At 48.9% G+C, this 20,805-nt stretch overlaps 1 protein-coding gene and 1 long non-coding RNA gene across 6 annotated transcripts; one reads left to right on the forward strand and one right to left on the reverse strand.

Annotated features, from left to right (window-relative positions):
• Window positions 1–7,326: 7,326 nt before the first annotated feature.
• On the reverse strand, window positions 7,327–9,615 carry LOC141423380 (uncharacterized). The gene is made up of 2 exons (XR_012448185.1): window positions 9,495–9,615; window positions 7,327–8,133 (listed from the first exon to the last, which is right to left on the reverse strand). It is a non-coding gene; the product is annotated as an uncharacterized lncRNA (long non-coding RNA).
• A 35-nt stretch (window positions 9,616–9,650) lies between these two features.
• Lzts3 (leucine zipper tumor suppressor family member 3) lies at window positions 9,651–20,392 on the forward strand. 5 transcript variants are annotated; one of them, XM_074074438.1, is made up of 5 exons: window positions 9,651–9,788; window positions 15,145–15,307; window positions 15,845–16,321; window positions 16,633–17,487; window positions 17,821–20,392. In XM_074074438.1, the coding sequence occupies exons 2-5, from the start codon at window positions 15,236–15,238 to the stop codon at window positions 18,517–18,519; spliced, it is 2,103 nt and encodes a 700-aa protein (XP_073930539.1). In that variant the 5' UTR covers window positions 9,651–9,788; window positions 15,145–15,235; the 3' UTR covers window positions 18,520–20,392. The 5 variants fall into 5 exon arrangements, with proteins under 5 accessions (XP_073930539.1, XP_073930538.1, XP_073930542.1 ...); XM_074074437.1 differs by lacking the exon at window positions 9,651–9,788 and adding an exon at window positions 10,253–10,407; XM_074074439.1 differs by lacking the exon at window positions 9,651–9,788 and adding an exon at window positions 14,664–14,966.
• The last annotated feature ends 413 nt before the right edge of the window (window positions 20,393–20,805 follow it).

Raw genomic sequence — 20,805 nt, forward strand, 5'->3', positions numbered from 1 at the left:
AGCAAGATGACTAATGCAGCCTCAGCCATAACTTCCCATCCTCAGGACCATGTCCAAAGGCCAAAAGTAAGGAAAAGGCACATTGCTTCCTCATATCCCAGGAGCCTTTTAAGATTCTTGATGTCAAGGTCCTAGTGTGGAGGAAAAAAATCTGTGACCCTTTGTGTGTTATTCAGTGCTCAGTATATTAATCTAATTTATCAAATGAACAGTTCACTAAATAGTAAAGAACATTATGTTAATATGTGCAAACCACTCTCACAACAAAAAACTTACAGGTTAAACAACTTAGAATTTTTCAAACAGGTAAACATTAATTGCTAACTTAAAGACTTCTAAGCATTTAATTAAAATCCTTAGGACTGGGGAAGTGACTCAGTGGTAGATTGCATGTTTACCTTGAGCAAGGCCCTGGGTTTGATCCCCAACACCATAAATAAATAAATAAATAAAATTCCTAAATTTAATATATGAAATTATTTTAAATGCTTTTCTCTTAAAAGTAGACCAGGCACATAGTACAATGATTACGTTACTGATCCATACATGTAGCACTAAAACTAACTATTAACATTTCAGTGCTGTGGATTTTTTTTTTTTGGTGTGGGGTTTGATCTCAGGGCCTCATGCTTCCTAGGCAGGTACTATACCACTTGAGCCACTTCACCAGCCCTTTTTTGTGTTGAGAATTTTCAAGATAGGGTCTTTTGAACTATTTGCTCCAGCTGGCCTTGAACTGCTATCCTTTATAGGCATAAGCCACCAAGCCCAGGTAGTACTATGAATTTTTATATTTGCTTGTTCATTAGTTCTATTTTACGTGTGTGTGTGTGTGTGTGTGGAGGGGTTGAGGGGTTGAACCCAGAACTGCGAGCTTGCTAGGCACATGAGCTGTGCCCCCAGCCTCTATTTTACATTTTATTCTTTTCTGAGGGTTCAGTTTTCATTTACCTGAAATACCAATGTTAGTATTTCAGGTATCTATATGACTGGTGGGTGATGATTCAGAACCGAAGATCCAAGATCACTGCAATCCTACCTGAATCTTTTACCTGTTGGGTGGCCTCTTTTTCATAGAGTTTCCCCCAACATCAGAGTTCTTGACCAGACATTTGCTCCAAACAAATAAGTTTTGATTTTGTAACTCCCAAGTGCTTGTGCTGGGTACCTTATCTTCCTAGCCCAGTCCAGCATAGGTATATTTTGATCACTTGCTGCCAGTAAAGTCCAATCTGGTTCAGTTTGGTTCCATTATAACTTCTCTGTTTCGTGTGTGTGTGTGTGTGTGTGTGTGTGTGACTGGGGTTTGAACTCAGGGCTTTGCATTTGCAAAGCAGACTCTCTACTGCTTGACCACACCTCCAGTCCATTTTTCTCTGGTTATTTTAGAGATGGTGTCTTGTGAACTATTTGCCCAGGCTGGCCTCAAACCTCAGTCCTCCCAATTACAGGATTATAGGTATGAGCCACTGGTGGCCGACTGTCCCATGGATCTTTAATGCCTGTTATTGACAAGTCCCATAGTTGGAAAACCATATAATTGTCTCTTAAAAATGACAATTTACAGCCAGGCTCTGGTGGCTCACGCCTATAATCCTAGCTACTCAGGAGGCAGAGATCAGGAGGATTTCGGTTTGAAGCCAGCCTGGGCAAATCGTCCGTGAGACCCTATCTTGAAAAAACCCATCACCAAAAGAGGGCAGGTGGAGTGGAGACCCTGAGTTCAAACCCCAGTGTTGAAAAAAAAGAACAAGACAGTTTACAAGATTGGCCAACTGAAACTGGGTTATACTCTTTTTTTTTTTTTGGTGTTACTGGCGTTTGAACTCAGGGCTTGATGTTTCCTAAGCACGCTCTCTGCCACTTGAGTCACTCCATCAGCTCTTTTTTGTGTTGCATATTTTTGATGGGGTCTCGTGAACTGTTTGCCTGGGACTGGCTTCCAACTGCAATCCTCCTGATCTCTGCCTCCTGAGTAGCTGGATTACAGGTGTGAGCCACCAGCACCCAGCTCTCATCTATTTGCATAGATGAGGCTATGTTTTGAGGCTTGTTCTAAGCCTCAGAAAAGGAAATAAAGCTGGGCCCTATGAAGCCACTACTAGTCACTTTATTCATCTGCAGTGGAGTGACTCCCACAAGCTACCACAGTAAAACTGGCATAGGATGCACAGCCCCCTTTGAGGGCTGGTGGAGTGGCTCAAGTGATAGAGTGCCTGCCTCGCAAGTACAAGTGTGAGGCCCTGAGTTCAAACCTCAGTGCCACCAAAAAAAAAAAAAAAAGACATATTGGATCTTTGAAACACGAAAATTATTTAAACACATCTGAGGTATGTTTTAAAAAAATAATATAAGGGCCCAGTGTGGTGACTCACATCTAAAATCCCAGCTACTTGGGAGATGGAGGTAAGAGGATTATAGTATTTTATTATTTATTACACCACTGTGGATACTGGAGCCTTATATGTAAACCTACCAAATATTGATAATATAACATTAAACTTACTCAAATACAACAGCTTTTTTATAACTGCTAGATTTTTTTTCTTGAGTGATTTTAGTGCTTTTAACTTTCTTATATTACTTTACAATTTGAGTATATTTCTAATATATGATACAAAAACACATACAGCTGATGGAGTTGTTCAAGCAGTAAGAGTGCCTGCCTAGTAAGCATGAGGCCCAGCACCACCAAAATATATATATATACATATATATATATTCAATATATATATATTTTGAATATATATATATATATTTTGAATATATATATTCAAAAACACATCCATGATGGTAATTTAAAAGTTGGGCTAGGGATGTAGCTCAGTGGCAGAGCATGCCGAGCATGCTCAAGATTTAATATTTATGTTGCTCTAAGAATTTTTTCTTTTTTTGGTGGGGTCTCAACTAAGGGCCTATGCCTGCTAGGCAGGTGCTCTACCTCTTGAACCACACCTCCAGCCCTTTTTTTTGTGATGGGTTTTTTTCAAGATAGGGTCTTGCAAACTATTTGCCTGGGCTGACTTTGAACCACAATCCTCTTGATCTCTGCCCTCTGAGTAACTAGGATTACAGGTGTGAGCCACCAGTGCCCGGCCTAAGTTGTTTCATATAAACTGCAGCTATAAAACTTTAAATGACGGTTTCAGTTATGACTATGCCAGAATTATTTAAGATTTGTTTCTGTTAAGATGAACCACCATATGTAGCAAAGGGTAAAGCACAACACACATACAAAATGAAATGACTAAAATCACCAAAAAAAAAAAAAAATCTCTATTCTGGTTTAAGATAAAAACATGGGAAAACACAAACCAGGAAATTTTCTTTAACTGTTTCTCAACAACAAGGTAAGTTAAGTTGTTGAGCTGAACTCCACAGTCCACAGCATAATTGTATGGATACATGTCTGATATCTAGCTTGGCAGATGTCTTACTGTCTTTTTAAGTTTGTGCATATTACCTCATATAAAAATAGACCAGTGTTAGGGAAGGTGGTGGTACACATCTGTAATCACAGCCCTCAGGAGGCTGAAGCAAGAAGATCACAAGTTTTGAGGCCAGCTTGGACAACATAGTGAGACCCTGTCTCAGAAAAACAAATTCAAAACAAACAAACAAAAATAAACCAGAGTAACAAATATGAATGTCATAGGTCAGAAATTACCAAACATATTAGTACATTATCATCAGGACATTCTATTTTTTCCACATCTCAATTACTGTCCTAGCTTGGTGACAGCAATTCAGGAGAGGAACAGTTGGCAAATGGCAAGTGAAAGAATCAAAGGCAGGTAAGAAAAGTTTTCAAGAGGCCAAAGAAGACTTTGAGCTGGACTAATTTACCCTAATTTTCAGAAAAATTAAATCTGGTAACAGTTTTTGGAGTGTGCATATTTCTTTAAGATTGATTAAAGATTTGGGCATGACCATAAGTTTCCATGATGTAATAATAATCTTATTATGCTTGGGGTTTTAAGAAGAAGGCATAATATATTCACATTGGCTTCTACCTCACAAGCAGATGTGAATACATAGAGCTCACTTGGGGGTGGTGACTGGTGCTTCTTTTTACTTTGTATCTACTATCTTGTAATGAGATTTACAGTGCAATGAATTATTAATATAAAACAATACATCATTTATAAAAACAGAAGCAGACCATTAAATCTTTCGGGGAACATAAGCATAAACCATCTAAAGCAAAATGTTCATTAGTAAAGAATAGTAGTATGAATGCACTACAATATTTTTTGTTTAACTTTTATTTTTTCAGACTGTGTGTGTATGTGTACACAGCTTATCAGCTTATAAAATGGTTTGTAAAAGACTTCAGCATAGGACTGTAGGTGTGGCTCAAGTGGTAGAGTACCTTCTTTGCAAGCAGGAAGCCCTGAGTTTCAAACTTCAGTCCTAACCAAAAAGAAAGTTAAAAAAAAAAAAAATTTTCAGCATACTTGAATCATAACTGTTTCAGTTAACCCGTGAGATGTTTACTGGTAATTCCCATGAATCTTTGGCTCAATTTCAAAAGTTTTCATTTCCTTATAAAGCAAGCACAGCTGTTGGTGGTGACATAGGCCTGAGGCAGAATTGAGAGCTCCACGCCAGCCTGTGCTGCATACTGCATAGCAAGATCCAGTTTCAAAAAAACAAAAATAGATAAATAAAAATAAAATAAGCACAGCTATAAAAAGTTTTAGTACAAATGTCCAAACTTTAGCATGGATTAAAGTGTCATGTCCCAATTTGGTGTTCAGAGGTAACTGCACATTTTTCCCAGAGAAGAAGCCCCATGTCCTCTTCCAGGTGACTCAGTGAGTAGAGCCTCAAAAGATCACAGTAGTCCTTTCTAATTTGATAGATTTTGATGTATATCACTTCAGTATCAGCGAAGCTGAAGCTGAAAGCATTTTCAACTGTTTACTGGTCATTTGGATTCTGTGAGTAGTCTACTTCTATCTTTGCCCATTCATCTATAGACCTAGGGTTTTTGTGATTTCATTCATCATTCATCAAATGAGCATCTGTTATGTGTCTGTGTTTGTTTTTCTAGTGCTGTTGTAATAAATTACCACAAATTTAGTGTTGCAAAACCACATACATTTATTATTTTACAGTTCAGTAGCTTAGAAGTACAACATAAGTCTTACGAGATGAAAATTAACGGTAGAGCTATGTTCCTTTCAGGAGATTATTTTCTGGTTTCCAGAGGCCACCCACATTTCTTGGCTTGTGGCCCTTTATCCCTCCATCTGCAAAACCAGTTATGTTATATCTCTCTGACTTTTCTGTAGTCACATCTACTTTCCCTCTCTTCTACCTTTCTCTTTTCCTTTTTTTGGCAGTACTGGGGTTTGAACTCAGGGCCTCATGCTCTACCACTTGATCTACTCCACCAGCCTAGCCTTAATTCTGTTCAACCTTAATGTCCCTTTGCTGTATAACAGCATATTCACAGATTCTGAGGATTAGGATTTGGACATTTTTGGGAGCCATTATTATGCTTACTAGAGTAATTAAGATAGGGATATGGACTAGGCGCTGGTGGCTCTTGCCTGTAATCCTAGCTACTCCGGAGGCAGAGATCTGAAGCTAGTCTAGGCAAATAGATCCATGAAACCTTATCTCAAAAAAACCCATACAAAAAAGGGCTAGTGTAGTGGCTCTAGGTGTAGGCCCTGAGCTCAAACCTCAGTACTGCAAAAAAAAAAAAAAAAAGTGGTGATATGGTATTTTGAAAAGGGATTCTGGCCACATGGATCCTATAAACTAATGGAGAACACACATGATTGCCAGTCACACAATTTTCTCATTATTTGGGCATTAAGATCATTCTACCTTTGTAAAATAAACAAGGTCCAGGCATAGTGGTACATGTCTATAATCCTAGGTACTCAGGAGGTTGAGGCAGTAGGATTACAAGTTTGAGGCCAGCCTGGATAACTTAGTGATAAAATAAAAGGAGGAGGAGGGTGAAAGGAGGGGGGAGGTGATTAGTTATGTGCATGTATGAAAGTGGAATAATGAAACCCATTAAAATTATTTTTTAAAAAGGGGGTGGGAATAAGAAATTAACAGGGTGAGCCAGTAATCCTAGCTACTCAGGAGGAAGAGATCAGGAGGATCTGAGTTCAAAGCCAGCCTGGGCAAATAGTAGAGAGACCCTATCTCAAAAAAAACAACACAACAAAAAAGGGCTGATGGAGTGACTCAAGGTTGTAGGCCCTGAGTTCAAACCCCAGTACTGCAAAAAAAAAAAAAAAAAAAAAAAAGCTGAATATGATTAAAGTACATTATATGCATATATGGAATTACAATGAAACCCCTTTGTACAATTAATATATACTAATAAAATGTAACAGTAAGACAGGACAGAAGATGTAGCTTAGGGGTAGAATGGCTAACATACACAAGGCTCTGTGTTCAATCCTTAATACAACACACAAAAAAAACAAAATGAATAAAAGGGAGCTTTTCATTTTTTCCTGTAATTTAGAATTAATCTCTTTAAAGACTAGGTAAAACACAGCTGTAAAACAATCTAGGGGCTGGAGGTTTCATAACATGTGCAAGGCCATGGGCTCAATCCCCAGCACTTCAGAAATAAACCTGTTTCAGTTTCCATACAGCCTCACCAATATAAGGTATCAGTCTTTTGAATTTGTTTTAATTAACTCTCATCCAATTGGTGAGGTAGGGATTTCTACCCTAAAGTTATGGGAGTTGCCAAACAAGACACCTGACACTTGGACAGGAGAGACTGACAGCAGTTATTAGTTACATATAATCACAGTCCAGGGGACACCACAAGCCATGCATGGGAGTTGCACCAGGGAGTGGAGTAAACAACCAGGAGCTGTAGGGGGCAGGCTTTGTAGTAGCAGAGGACCGGGTACTCCCTAGATCCTGCTGGGACGTGATTGGCCTATTTGAATAATTCCCAGAGCTGTCAGGGAAGTAAAACCTGTTCTTGAGAGAGAAGTTGGAAATGCACCTGGTCCATTTGATAAGAGGATTGTTTGGCTAGGGGACCTTATCCACAAGTCCAAAGGGAGAGAACAACTTTTGGTTAGACCATTCAAAGCTTTAATGATTTTGCCAAAGTCAGGGTGATAAATAATAAATTTTAATTTCAGCTGTTCCTGGTTAATTAGATTTTTTTTTTTAATTTTTTCTTGTTGGTACTGGAGTTTTGAACTCTTAGGCTTTGTGTTTTCCAAGCAGGCACTCTACCACTGGAGCCACACCTCCAGCCCATTCCTGGTTAATTAGGAGGGTTTTTTTTGGGTATTGATGTTTTATTTCTTTTCTTTTTGAGATGGGGGTCTTGTTATGTTGCCTGGGTTGGTCTTAAATTTGTGGGCTCAGGCAATCCTTTCATTTCATTCTCCTGAGTGGGCAGGACAACAGGTATGTACCACCATATACGGCTGTAAATGATTTCCTTCAATCATTTTTTTTCTCGTTTGACAAAATCACAGCTTATTCATTTCCTTTGCAATAATACTGTGTTTCCTTGAATTATATTCAAGATTTTCCCCCTAAACTGTTAAGTATGGTTGGTCTGCAGTTTTCCTTTCTATGCTGCTGTTACCTGGAATTGGTAGAAGGGGAACTGTGGCTTCATAACATGAAATAGCATTCTGTCTTTTTTGGGCTTGGTACAGACTTACAGGGTTAGGATGATCTGTTCAGTGAGTTTCAGAGAATTCTTCCATTAAACAATCTGAGCCCAGAGCCTTTTTTTAGACATTTCTTGGATGATATTTTCAACATCTCTTTTATTTCTGTAATTCTGTTTCCCAGAAAAATGGTGCACTGCATCAAAGTTTTTATATGCATTAGAGCAGATAATCTTTCACTTTCTTGGTTTTTTTTCTCAAGATGCAAAACCACATGTTATATGAAATAGGGACAGAACAAAGAGAATAAGGTGAAATCAAGACAGAGGTAGAGTGGATATTGGCTGAAATGAAGGAAAATAAAACAAGCAGAATCAAATGGCTTATTGGTGAAAATAAACAGTACTCTTGACTCTGTGAAGAAAATTAAACTTGTGATGGTAAAGATGCTCTCCCCAGATGCAGAGAAGCAGAACAGATTTGACAATGGTGATCCAATGTGATAGTCCTAGGGAAGGGGAAAAAAACCAAAATCTGTTCAAAAATGGACAAGAACATACTTGAAGAAGACTTTTCCTAAGCTAAAAGACATCATTTGTTTCTAGAAAATTAATAAAGGGCCCCACTGAGATTTACACTGGCAACATGCTTGACTTCTGAGGGCAAATGACTTTAAACAAACCAACCCAAATGTGCTCCCATTTTCAGTGTGAGAAGACAGTGAGATAAGGACAAGAGAATCTTTTTTTGTGTGTGTGGTACTGGAGTTTCAACTCAGGACCTACACCTTGAATCACTCCACTAGCCCTTTTTGGTGGAGGGTTTTTTGGAGATAGGGTCTCGAAAACTGTTTGCCCAGGCTAACTTCGAACTGAAATCCTCCTCATCTCTGCCTCCTGAGTAGGTAGGCTCACCCAGGCGTGAGCCCTGGGTGCCCTGGGTGCCCTGGCTAGGACAAGAGAATTTTGAGGGGAAGTTTGACACCCAAGAATTCCATAAACATTCAATTTGTCAGGAAGGCATTTTCATCTAGGACAAAGGCTTAGAAAAAAACTGCCCTCTCTGAAGTCACCAGTCATGTGTGAGAGAGATGGGTCTAAATAAGAAACAGGAAAATTAGAGCATAAAAGCTGGCTTTGCTGGGGATGTGGCTCAAGCTGCAAGCTTAAGGCCCCGAGTTCAAACCCTAGTATCAAAAAAAAAAACAAAAACAAAAAACTGGCAGTGACACTGAAACCAAGTGAACATATGGTTGGCAAAAGATTTTAGAAAGAGGATTTGTTTATATTTCTAAGGACGGAACCTAGGACCTCGTGTAAGCTAAGTGTGTACTCTACCACTGAGCAACACTCACGTTTCCCCTACCCAAAGGTTTTTGTAGCTTAAAAAATGTAAACAAAAGCTGGGCCTATCCGGGGTAACGTGGACAGATATAAGTGAGGACAAAAGACACATTAAATTTTTCATAACCCCACAAAAGATCCTTACAATTGTGTCAATCAAAAGTTTCTCATATAAGACAATATAAAATGATTTCTCATTGGCTAATAATTTGTTAAGCGGTTTTTTAATAAGTTTAAAGGCAACCATTAAGACGAAAAAACAGGCTTTCTGTTTTAAAAATCACTATAAAATATAAAAGCAAATGTAGAAAACAGCGAGACAAAAGTGTGAAGTAGGAAGAGAGGGGTAAACACATCAGCTCTCATAGCAGAGATGTTTAATGCGTTAGGTCTCAGCCAGAGTGGAGGCGTTGCAGTTTTCAAGACAAGACCCTTGTGCCTCCCGGCTTTTAGTAATGCTGAACCTTCTGCCTAGCTTGCTTCCCCACCCAAATCGAGGCTAAGGCCATAGTTCAAGGCTGACTACCTTCTTTGGGCAGTCTTCCCGGGCCGCCCGGCAACTCCCCGCAGTGAACGCACCTAGCTGGTGCTTCTGGGTGGAGGATGAAGTTCCCCCCGCCCCCCCGCCTCTCAATTCAGGATGCAGCGTGAGGGTTGCGGCCTGGAAGCACCAGGCACAAGGTGAAAGTGCTCAAACCCTGCACGGGACGGTGAGCCTTTGGGAGCAATCAGCAAGTTTCAAATGGGCTCGATTCGCTGCCGGATGGCGTTTCTGGCCCTCGACACTTCTCACAAGCGTGCCAGCAGTCCTGGCGTCCTGGTGGGTCTTGCCTGGTCGAGGTCGGATCCAACTGTGCTAGTCATTCCGCTCGTACCTGGCCTATTTGCAGGGTCTCGAGGCGTCCGTTGGGAGGGTGCTTCCCGAAGAGCAGGTGCGGGACAGGAAGGAGGCTCAGGGTTCGGGAATCGCAAGATCCTTCCCCAAGTCAGAGGGGCTCATCCCCTGTGCCAGAGATGTAGGATTCAGAGAGGCCGCGGTTGTGCTGAATTTGTTTTAAAAGAGAGACTTGAGGACTGAGCCCAAGGATTTGGGAGGGAGGGTAATCGGCGACTAGAGGAGGGACTCCCACAGAATTTTGCCGCACCCGAGCCAGCGAGACCGAAGGGTCCCAAGTGCCCGCACGCTCACAGAGACTACAGGGTTAAGGTGCCGCGCCCCGCCCCAGCCTGGGGATTGGCGGGTCCGGGAGGCGTGGCTGGGGGGTGGATCCGCGTTTGCCGCAGCCGCTGGTGGGCGGGGCCCGGGAGGGAAGCGGGAGGGGCGCGGAGCGGAGCCGGGCCCGCGCCGCGCGCCCTGCCGGGCGGGCTTAGGGCTGCGCCAGCGAGCCGGGCCGGTGGCTCCCGCGTCGGAGACCCTACGCCGGACCCCAAGACAGCGAGTAAGTGAGGCAGGCCCACCGCGGTGCCCCTACCGACTCTGACCCGCCGCGGTGTCCCCAGTACTGCTTGGCGCGTCTGGTCAGACCCGAAGCTGGGGAGGGGGCGCGTCCCGCTGCTAGGGTCCCGGGGGGAGGGGAGAGATGAGGCCGATGATGTCATGGATGCTTCGCTCGGCCTAGGGGGGAGGTGGCGGCCGGAGGGGGTGCGGCCCGGATTATGTCACCTCTTCCCTCCGCGCCCCGCCCCCCGGGGCCACGCGCGTTGGTGGGGAGTCCAAAGAGATGCAGGCGGGATTCACCCCACCGCAGAGACCCCCTGGCACCTCTGCCGATGGCTTGTGGCCGGGGTCCCTATGTATTGGCTCTGAGCGTTGTGGGCTGCTGGTGAATAGCGACCCCCCCCCCCCGCGCGGAGGCTCATGTATGCGCGCGCGCGCGCGTGTGTGTGTGTGTGTGTGTGTGTGCGCGCAGGGGTATGTGTGTGTGGGGGTGCGCTGTCGGCCCCCTCAGTCCTGAAACACCGGCTTCATTAGAGCCAGGATCTAGGGGATGGGCTCCTTCCCCTGCAGGTACCTACGCCTCCAAGGGAAGATGGATCTCCCCTCATACATCCCAACCAAGAAGTTCTAGAGATCTCTGCACCCCAAAAGCCCTACAGTGCCCCTGAATCCTTTTCCTTTTTCTGTCCTACCTGAAAGCCCTTCCCAGTTTCTCTGCCTGGATTCACTGCCTATTTGCATAGCTCATAACTAACATTCCTACATGCATTTGCCCTGCATTTTCTTGATGTTGGGGTACAGAGACCCCTAGGACACAATCTGCCCTGGGGCATCCACAGGCCAAGCCCTGGGGAGGTCTCTGAGTGAAATCCTCCTGGGGTGACCTGAGCCAAGAGCTCCAAGACCCCTGGGGTATCAGGGATGCTGACCTGAGAGGCAGCGTTCAGATTGGTTCCAGAAGGATATAGGATGGACAGAGAGCTGAGAAGAGGTTGTGTGTGGAATGGAGAGGAGCTCCAGTCAGGGATAGGATGGGTATCAGGAGAGGCCTTGGGGACCCTGCTGCAAGCTCTTCTTGGTTCTGGAGGCCAAGAGAAACACCAGACATTTTACCCCATAATGCATTTACTTAAAATTCCTGCAAGGTAGGTGTGAGAATCTGGGGTGAAATAACCTGCATGAGGTTCTACCCCTAATCAATTGAGCTGTGATTTACACTTGGAGCTGATGCTGCCAGAACTCCATCTCCTTCACTTAACCCTGCTGGTGGAAGGATTTGGCCAGAGCAGGAACAAAATTGGCTTTGCCCTTTAGGAAGAGTCCCCTGTAGCAGCTGGGGGTTGGGGGGAGTGCAGAACAAAGGCCAGTGAGGAGACCCAGCAAGGGTGCTGGCAGGGGGCCTGCTGAGATTTTCAGCAGGTGGAATGGGTTGGGCTCAGCACCTCTGAGACCCTAAATGTTCCTAGCTTTGGGAGAGACAGGTGGGAAGGGGCTGAGTGGTCAGTGGTTTGGAGGGACCTGCATGTGTAATCCCCAGGTAGTGTCCATTTGACCCCTTTGTGACTGCTAATACTGTGTATAATGTCACAGGCACTGAGGATGGATGGGACACAGATGCAGGCAGAGTCAGGCAACAGGCTGTCATCTTAGGGTGATGCCTTGAGGCTGCCCTTGCAGACCGCATTTAGTTACCTGGGCCAGTTCAGTACCCTGACCCTCAGAGGAAGCTCAACCCTTTCTCTCTGCTCACTTACCAGGGAGATGTATCCCCCTCCTTGTCCTTCAGCATTCTGCTAGGGTTTTGAGGAAAAGCTGCAGTAGCCCAAGCTTGGGAGAGGCAAAGGGCAGGGAACCATTACAGGGGGTTGCTATGACGGGGGAGTAAGGCTCTAAGGACAGCTTCTGTGGGTGGACTATCAAGGATTCCCCACAATGTCCTGGGACTCATTTCCATTGACTCTGGGCATCTAAACCTTGTGGGGGACCTCAAATACTGTAAGGAAATAGTGGAACAGAGTAGCAGATGACCAGCCACAACCTATGGTCTCATTCTCCTTTCCTGGATCGCAGAGAAGGCAGTGCTATATGTTTGTGCTGCATCTTACAGTTTACAAAGCACCTTCCCAATCATTATCCCCTATCACTCACAATAAACATGATCACTTCTGAGTTTTATTTCTGCCCACACCTAGGCCTCTGGTGCAGCCCCCGTGCTAGCTCCCTGCCTAGATCTTTAATTTTACTAGTGGTGCCTGACTTCAGCATGTCAGCACACTGGAATTTCTGCCATGTTTAATTTTAAAATTAAAAAAGCTTTTGGATCCCAAACCTCTGTAAGTGGCAGCCTTCTTTAGCCTCTTTTAGCAGGGAACTCTGATGTCTCCTCTCTCTCTGAACCCTTCCACCCCTGTGGTCTGCTCTTACTTTGCACCACTTTTCTGAAGCCATTCTGACATAGTCACCAATGATGTCTTCAGCTGTCAAATCCAGGGCACATTCTTCAGCGTCCTTTCTTTTTAAAACTGGGAGTTGCCCCCACTTTTTTTTTTTTTTGATGGAGTCTGTGTTGCCAGAGTGGCATAGAACTCTTAAGCTCACATGATCTTCCTGATTAGCTGAGACCCCCAAATTAGCCTTGCCCCACATTCTTAAAGCCACCAATTTTGGCCAGCTTCTCCTGGCCTTCTTCCTGCTCCTATACTGCCTCTCAGACTTCTGAGCCTCTGCCACCCTAGCTCAATGCCAGGCCACACCATCCCACCCACACCACCCTTGGATGCTGATAATCCCAGTCTTGGTGGAGGTATCTTTGGCCTTCTCCAAGCAACTGTTTCTCCCAAGCAACCTCCTGTCATGTTAAGCAACCCCCTCTCATGTTAAGGATGTCACCCCACCTTGGTGCCTGAGCTAGATTCCTCCTATGTCTCCTCCACTTGAACCCTAACTGTATGAGGTTTTGCCAGTTCTTCCTCACAAATCCTTCCCAGGCCTTCCCTCAGGTCATTCAGCCTCCATCCTTCTGGTCCCAGACATTCCCAATGTGGCACCCAAGGATGGGGAGAGAAGAGGATCTCGTTAAGGATAGGAGAGGCTTTTCAAGGTCAAGGGATAGTAGGCTGGAGTATGCTGGCAAGTAGAGGCACAGCAGGGACTAGGGTGAAGCAAGAGAGGCCTAGAGCACAAAAATGGGCAGAGTGATGCACCTGCCTATTCTCCATTTCACTGTGCCCCAGGTGCCTCTCATGTCCCAGCCCATGTGTAGGGACAGACTGGCCAAAGGGAGGAAGGTAGTAATGTGCTGTTCACCACACCTGTGAGGACAGACACTGAGAGAATGGAATTCTACAAAGGCAGTGGACCAACTTGTTAGTGAACTTTCTCACCGCTTAAGGCTATAATTCATGGTGTGGTCAGAAGACCCTGAAGGGCAAGGGTGTTGTTGGGCTCCCTTGATCTGGAGCCTGATAAGAAGGACACAGTATAAGAACTGGGCATGTGGGTCAGGCCCAGTGGTGCATGCCTGTAATACTAACTACTCAGGAGGTAGAGATCAGGAGGATCACTGTTTGGGGGAGGGGGGAAATTGGGCATGGTGGCAGATGCACCTGGCGCCTGGCATCCCAGCAACGCAGGCAGCATAAATAGGAGGATCATGGTTCAGGCCAACCTGTGAAAATCACAAGACCCTATCTGAAAAATAACTAAAGCTGAAAGGGCTGGGGTCGTGGCTCAAGTGCTGGAGTGCTTACCTAGCAAACAGGAAGTCCTGAGTTCAAACCCCTGTACTGCCAAAAACAAAAAAACAACCCACCCACCTCCCCATGAGAAAACACTGGGATAGTCTGCAGAGCACTTGAGGGGATGCCACCATGTGGGTCCCTTCACCTTTATAGGGCTCCCTTCCTGGTTTCTAGCGGGATTAGTTTAAAGGCTTGAAAGGTGCCCCCCTCTCACCTTTGGCACACGTATTTGAGCATCTAGCCAGCAGCCTGCACTGCCAGGTTCCCTGTCCAGCTGGATTATGCAGATTTCTGGAAAGGTGTTCCCAGGTGCGGATTTGAGACAAAAGAACCAGAAAGCGGGGCCTCCCTGAGCACAGGTAACCCGAGGCCGGGCTCCCCTTCTGTAGGCCAGACTTGTGGGAGGGGGCGCAAATCCACACAACTGGTTCTGAGGACTTTACGGTGAACTGACTGACAGGGTCAAGGTCCACAGGGAACGGGGGCGGGGGGGGGGTGGTTGGTAAAGAGGGTAATCCAGGAAGTCTTCTTGGTGGCAGTGCATTCTTAGTATGGTTTGGCGGGCGCGGAAGCTTCAGGGCCGCGGGTGGCTGCGAAGGCCCGCCTCTCCCCCGCCCACCTGTGGGAAACGCAGGCCCCCAGGGAGGCTCCAGCTGCTCGCGGCGCTGCGTCGCTGCCCTGGCCTCCGCCAGCCAAGGGACCTTTGCGGAGTACTGACCTCTGGGAGGGGGACCCCCGCCTTGGGCTAAGACCCCTGTGCGGTGGCGTTGGGAAGACCTCCGGGAGAGCTCCCTTGCCATCCACTGCAGCCGCAGCTCGGGTCAGTCTGTCCGCTCGCACGCCCATAGTTGCGCCCACCCGCGACCCTGGCGCGCGCTGCAGCGGCAGCTCCGCCCACCCCACCCAGAGACCCGGGTTCCCTCTCTCGCTCGCCGCCTCCCGGCGCTGGGCGCGCGGCAGCTCAGCGAGGTAGGTTCTTCATTCCTCCCATTTCGCAGAGGAGAAAACTGCAGTCCAGGATGGCTCGGTCAGCCCATCCAAAGTCACGCAGCTGGCTCGGGCCGAGTCCCGACTGCGAGAGTGAGCCACATGGCCCCTGCAGACCGGGCCTCGGAGGGTCCCAGGCTTGAGGACCCATCGGCTCCCCACCCCCTTGGAAAGGCAAGGAGAGAAGCCTGCGCCGGCAGTGAGCTTCCACTTCTGCCCTTGACTGCAACACCATAGGTTAGGGAGCTGGGAAGGACCCCCACCTTCAATTTTTGGATAGGCTTGTTACGTCTCTCCCTTAACTTCTGAGGTTCCCTGTACTGCTCTCCCCTTCCAACCCCATCTCCCCAGTCCATGAGGTTGGGATATAGGGGTGTGCCGACCCAGGGGGCAAAATCCATAAATTCTGAGAGTAGCAACAAGAGTTGAGAGGGTCACTGAGAGGCTGATGGTTGGGTGGGATTGAGCAGTGGAGTGTGGAGCTGAGCCCCGCTGGGAGGGTATGTGCACAGTGCCCTGGGACAACAGGCAGTCCCCATTTTCAAGCTATCACTCTTACCTAGCCCCTTCCTTTACCTTGAGTGTCTGGGAACTCTTGTACCCCCTGTAGGGAAGGGGACACTGAAGGACAGGGTGGGGCCGGGGCTGAATGGGTGGGGTTGGGATTGGGAGTGGGGACTGACCTCTCTGCCTTCCCACCTATGCCCACAGTGCCCTCCTGGCTTAGTCATGGCAAAACTGGAGACACTACCTGTGCGTGCTGATCCTGGGCGGGATCCCCTCCTGGCCTTTGCCCCACGGCCCTCTGAGCTCGGACCACCAGACCCTCGCCTGGCCATGGGAAGTGTGGGCAGTGGGGTGGCCCATGCTCAGGAGTTCCCCATGAAGAGTGTGGGCACCCGCACAGGGAGTGGGGGCAGCCAGGGTAGTTTCCCTGGCCCCAGAGGTAGTGGTGGTGGGGCCGGTAGAGAGAGGCCGAGCCGTTACCCCTCAGAAGACAAGGTGCTCGCCAACTCCCTCTACCTCAATGGCGAGCTGCGGGCCAGTGACCACACAGATGTCTGCGGCAACGTGGTAGGAAGCAGTGGTGGCAGCAGCAGCAGTGGTGGCAGTGACAAAGCTCCACCACAGTATCGTGAGCCCAACCATCCACCCAAGCTCCTGGCCACCTCTGGCAAGCTAGACCAGGTCAGTTCCTGAGACCTGAGGGCCTTACAGCTTTGTTCTAGTATGGGAAGTAGCCCAGAGAGGAGGGTGAGGTGGACTTTCTTGGAGGTGGGTTTAGAGGAACCAGGATGGGTCCCTGGGGCTAACTCTTGCTGGTGGATACAGGACAGAGAGCCCTGGCTTGGGGGAGAGACCACATGAGGAGCCTCATGGTGGAGACCCAATAGGGGTAGCAGATGGTGCTTGAACAAGTCTTGGCCACAGGGAAGAGGCTGGGGCCAAGGCTAAGGCCTCATTCTGATGCACACTCCCCCTTCTTTGATTTTATGCAGTGCTCAGAGCCACTAGTTCGGCCGTCAGCCTTCAAGCCTGTTGTACCCAAGAATTTCCATTCCATGCAGAACTTGTGTCCCCCGCAGACCAATGGGACCCCTGAGGGACGACAGGGCCCTGGTGGCCTCAAGGGCGGACTGGATAAGTCTCGGACCATGACCCCAGCAGGCGGGAGTGGGGGTGGCCTCTCTGACTCAGGCCGGAACTCACTCACAAGCCTGCCCACCTATAGTTCCAGCTACAGCCAGCACTTGGCACCCCTTAGTGCTTCCACCAGCCACATCAACCGCATAGGCACTGCCAGCTATAGTAGTGGCAGCAGCGGTGGGGGATCAGGCTACCAGGACCTGGGGACCTCTGACAGTGGGCGGGCCTCCAGCAAGAGTGGGTCATCTTCATCCATGGGGCGGTCAGGCCATCTGGGATCTGGGGAGGGTGGAGGTGGAGGCCTGACATTTGCAGCCTGCTCACCACCCTCGCCCAGTGCACTGATCCAGGAGCTAGAGGAACGACTGTGGGAGAAGGAGCAGGAGGTGGCAGCTCTGCGGCGCAGCCTGGAGCAGAGCGAGGCGGCTGTGGCCCAGGTGCTGGAGGAGCGGCAGAAGGCGTGGGAACGTGAGCTGGCCGAGCTGCGGCAGGGCTGCAGTGGAAAGCTGCAGCAGGTGGCCCGTCGTGCCCAGCGTGCCCAACAGGGCCTACAGTTGCAGGTGCTGCGGCTGCAGCAGGACAAGAAGCAGTTGCAGGAGGAGGCAGCCCGGCTGATGCGGCAGCGGGAAGAGCTAGAGGACAAGGTGGCCGCCTGCCAGAAGGAGCAGGCCGACTTCCTGCCCCGGATGGAGGAAACTAAGTGGGAGGTGCGGGCTGGAGGCTTGGGCCTTTCCCTTCTGTCTTCCCTTCCTTTGCCCCTCTATAGAGCCCCAGAGCTGCGGCCCACCATTATTACAAGGGGGAGTGGAAGAAGTAAGAGACCAAATCAATTCAGAGCGCCTCTGAAAACTGAGGCTGTCCCTGGGCTGTGTGAAACAAGCCAAGTCTGTCCTGAGTCTGGCAGGGTGCCTCGTGGGTCATCCCTGTCCAGTCTGATGTGAGGCTGAGCCTGAGCCCTGGGGAAGCTTGGAGTCTCTGGTGCTAGATCTGGATTGGGGTGACCTTTACCCTGGTTTCTCCTCCCACCTGTCCCTACCCAGGTGTGCCAGAAGGCCGGTGAGATTTCTCTCCTGAAGCAGCAGCTGAAGGACTCTCAGGCGGATGTGTCTCAGAAGCTGAGTGAGATCGTGGGGCTGCGCTCACAGCTGCGGGAGGGCCGGGCCTCGCTTCGGGAGAAGGAGGAGCAGCTACTCAGCCTGAGGGACTCCTTTGGCAGCAAACAGGCCAGCCTGGAGCTGGGTGAGAGCGAGCTGCCCAGTGCTTGCCTCAAGCCGGCGCTGACCCCTGTGGACCTGGCCGAGCCGCAGGAGGCTCTGGCCACCTGTGAGAGCGATGAAGCCAAAATGCGCCGTCAGGCCGGAGTGGCAGCTGCTGCCTCTTTAGTTTCCGTGGACGGGGAGGCGGATGCTGGGGGAGAGAATGGGACACGGGCCTTGAGACGGGAGGTGGGGCGGCTGCAGGCCGAGCTGGCAGCTGAGCGGCGAGCCCGGGAGCGCCAGGGTGCCAGCTTCGCCGAGGAGCGCCGTGTGTGGCTGGAAGAGAAAGAGAAGGTGATCGAGTACCAGAAGCAGCTGCAGCTGAGTTACGTGGAGATGTATCAGCGTAACCAACAGCTGGAGAGGCGGCTGCGGGAGCGTGGGGCTGCAGGGGGTGCGAGCACACCTACCCCACAGCACGGCGAGGAGAAGAAGGCCTGGACCCCCTCCCGCCTTGAGCGCATTGAATCCACAGAAATCTGATCTGCCAACTGGGCACACAGCCTTCTGACAAGTGCCCTGTCTGAAGGCTGGAGTCCCCAGTATCCCCTTCCCTCCATTCACTTCCCCATGTGTCCCATATCCCCAGACCAAAGAGGTTCTCAAAGCAGCTGTGACCAGGCTCCTCCCTACTCACCGCCCCCCCCCCCCAGCTCCAGCACTGCCCTTGTGGCAGCCGTTTGGACCCTCCTCCCAAGGAGGCATGGGAGAGAGCAGAGTGCGTGGGTTTGAGGGCCCAGGAGCAGGGAGTGGTGCTCCCTTTCTAGGAAGCCCCTTGTTGGAGATGGAGGCAGCAGGCCTGCAGTGCCAGGAGATGCCCTAGCCCCCCTCAGGGTCTGGGCTGCTGCTGTTGGCCACCTTGCATCCAGTGATGCTCTTTGTACTCACCTCCTAGGCCGTGCAGCCTGAGAGGGCCTGCATGGGTCTGCTGAGGCTGACAGATCCTGGGCTCCTAGTCTCTCTCCTACATGTGGTGTTCTCCCTTCCCAGGCAGATTGGCAGGACAAATGGGAGCAGATGGCCTGCCTGTGGTTGAGAGGGCTACCTGCCCAGCCCCTCCCCCCCAAGGTTTCTTGGGCTCAGGCCTCAGAGCCTGGCCTGGTCCTGAGCGTGTGTTCTCTGTGTGTTTTGGAGGGGAGGGTTGGGACTGGAAGCTTGGTACCCAGGACAGGTCTGCCCTCCCACTGTTGGATCACCTGGAGGCTTCTTGGCTCTACCCTCACCCTTCTGGTCAGAATCCCACAGGGCAACAGCCCCTGCTGCTTGGCTGACCCCACATCCAGGACCACTGTCCAGCTCTAACTACAGCTTAAGTGCTACTTGCCTCTCAGGCACTCCCTTTGCCCAGTTTCTGAGGTTAAATGAGTGTCTGTGATGTCTTCCTGTGTCTTCCCTCACTCGCTTCCCCCAGCCTCCTGCTTTCATGCTCAGAACATCATCTTCCCATGCTACCTTTTCCTCAAAGTCACACCTTTTCTTTCAGTAGAAAATTCTGCTTGACCTTTGGTGCACTGCCCACTTCCCAGCTCCACTGACCCAAATCTGAGCCCAAGGCCCTTGTTTCGGGGGCTGGGGAGGGTTGGATGTGATTGCCCTTGGAGAACAAGGCTGACCTGAGAGGAACACTGATCCCTTGGTTCCTTGCCAAGCTCTGAGTTGGCTCAGTATTTGCCCAGGGAGACCTGGGATGGCCTTCAGTAGGGGTTGGGACAGCCAATGTTACTTTCTTCTCTGGGATCCTTCTCAGAGTCTATCTCCCCAAGACAGGAAGGGAAATTCTAATTTTCCTTCTAAGAAAGCAAATTTCTAATTCACCAGCAATAAAAATCAGAGGAGGCTTGGCCCTTAGTCCTTGTATTTCTCTTTTTCACTCTCTCTTCTACCCCCAAGATTGACTTTGGGGGGCAAAGTAGAGAGAGCTGGCATCTACTGTGAGCAAGTCCCTTAGCCCCTGACCAGCCTCCTCCCATGACTGGTGACTGTTTAACAAGCTGTGCACCCCCCACAAAAACAGGAGGGCTCCTCTTCGTGGCCTCCAGTCCCCTGCACAGCCCCTTTTGGGTGGTCCTCACCAGGTTTCTGAGCTGGGTGGGAGGCCACCCTGGCAACCACTGCCCATTCACTCTTCCCTCATTGCACCTGCCCCAGACCCTGGGCTGAGCCACGGGGCTGGGAGAAGAGAAGGCATTAGTAGGAAAAAAAAATGGGAAAAAATATGAACAGACTCAGCTTTGGGATGTCCAACTACAAAATAAATTATATATAAATATATATAAAATATATATCTCTACCATATGTGATGGAAAGACTTTTTGTTTTCCTTTCCCAAAGAAATAAAATGGAGAAAGCCTCTTGAATGGCATTCTGTGGTCTGCTTGTGTCTTTGCGGGTGTGGGAGGTGAGGTCTGGGGGTGGAGGAGGGCAAAGCTGGAGTAAACAATTCCCAAAGGAGGTATGAGACCAGAGGTGCTCACTGGGCAGGGCCAGGAGGTTGGCCTGATGCCCAAGCTCCTCCACATTGCTTGGGGGAAGGCATGGTCCCATGTTTCTGCCCAATGAGGCATTCTCTTCAGCTCAGACTTTTGTTGAAAGGGTTTTGCTTTTTTTTTTTTTTTGGACTGGGGATTGAACCCAGGGCCTCATGCATGCTAGGGAAACATAAACCACTAAGCTGTAGCTATAGCTCCCCAACCCATTAAAAAGGTTTTAAGCTGGCTCCAGCTCAGAATCTGGACAGAATCTACCTGGCCAGAAGGCAGGTGATGCAGG

The sequence above is a fragment of the Castor canadensis genome, chromosome 5 (genome assembly GCF_047511655.1).
Source record: "Castor canadensis chromosome 5, mCasCan1.hap1v2, whole genome shotgun sequence".
Taxonomy (NCBI): Eukaryota; Metazoa; Chordata; class Mammalia; order Rodentia; family Castoridae; genus Castor; species Castor canadensis.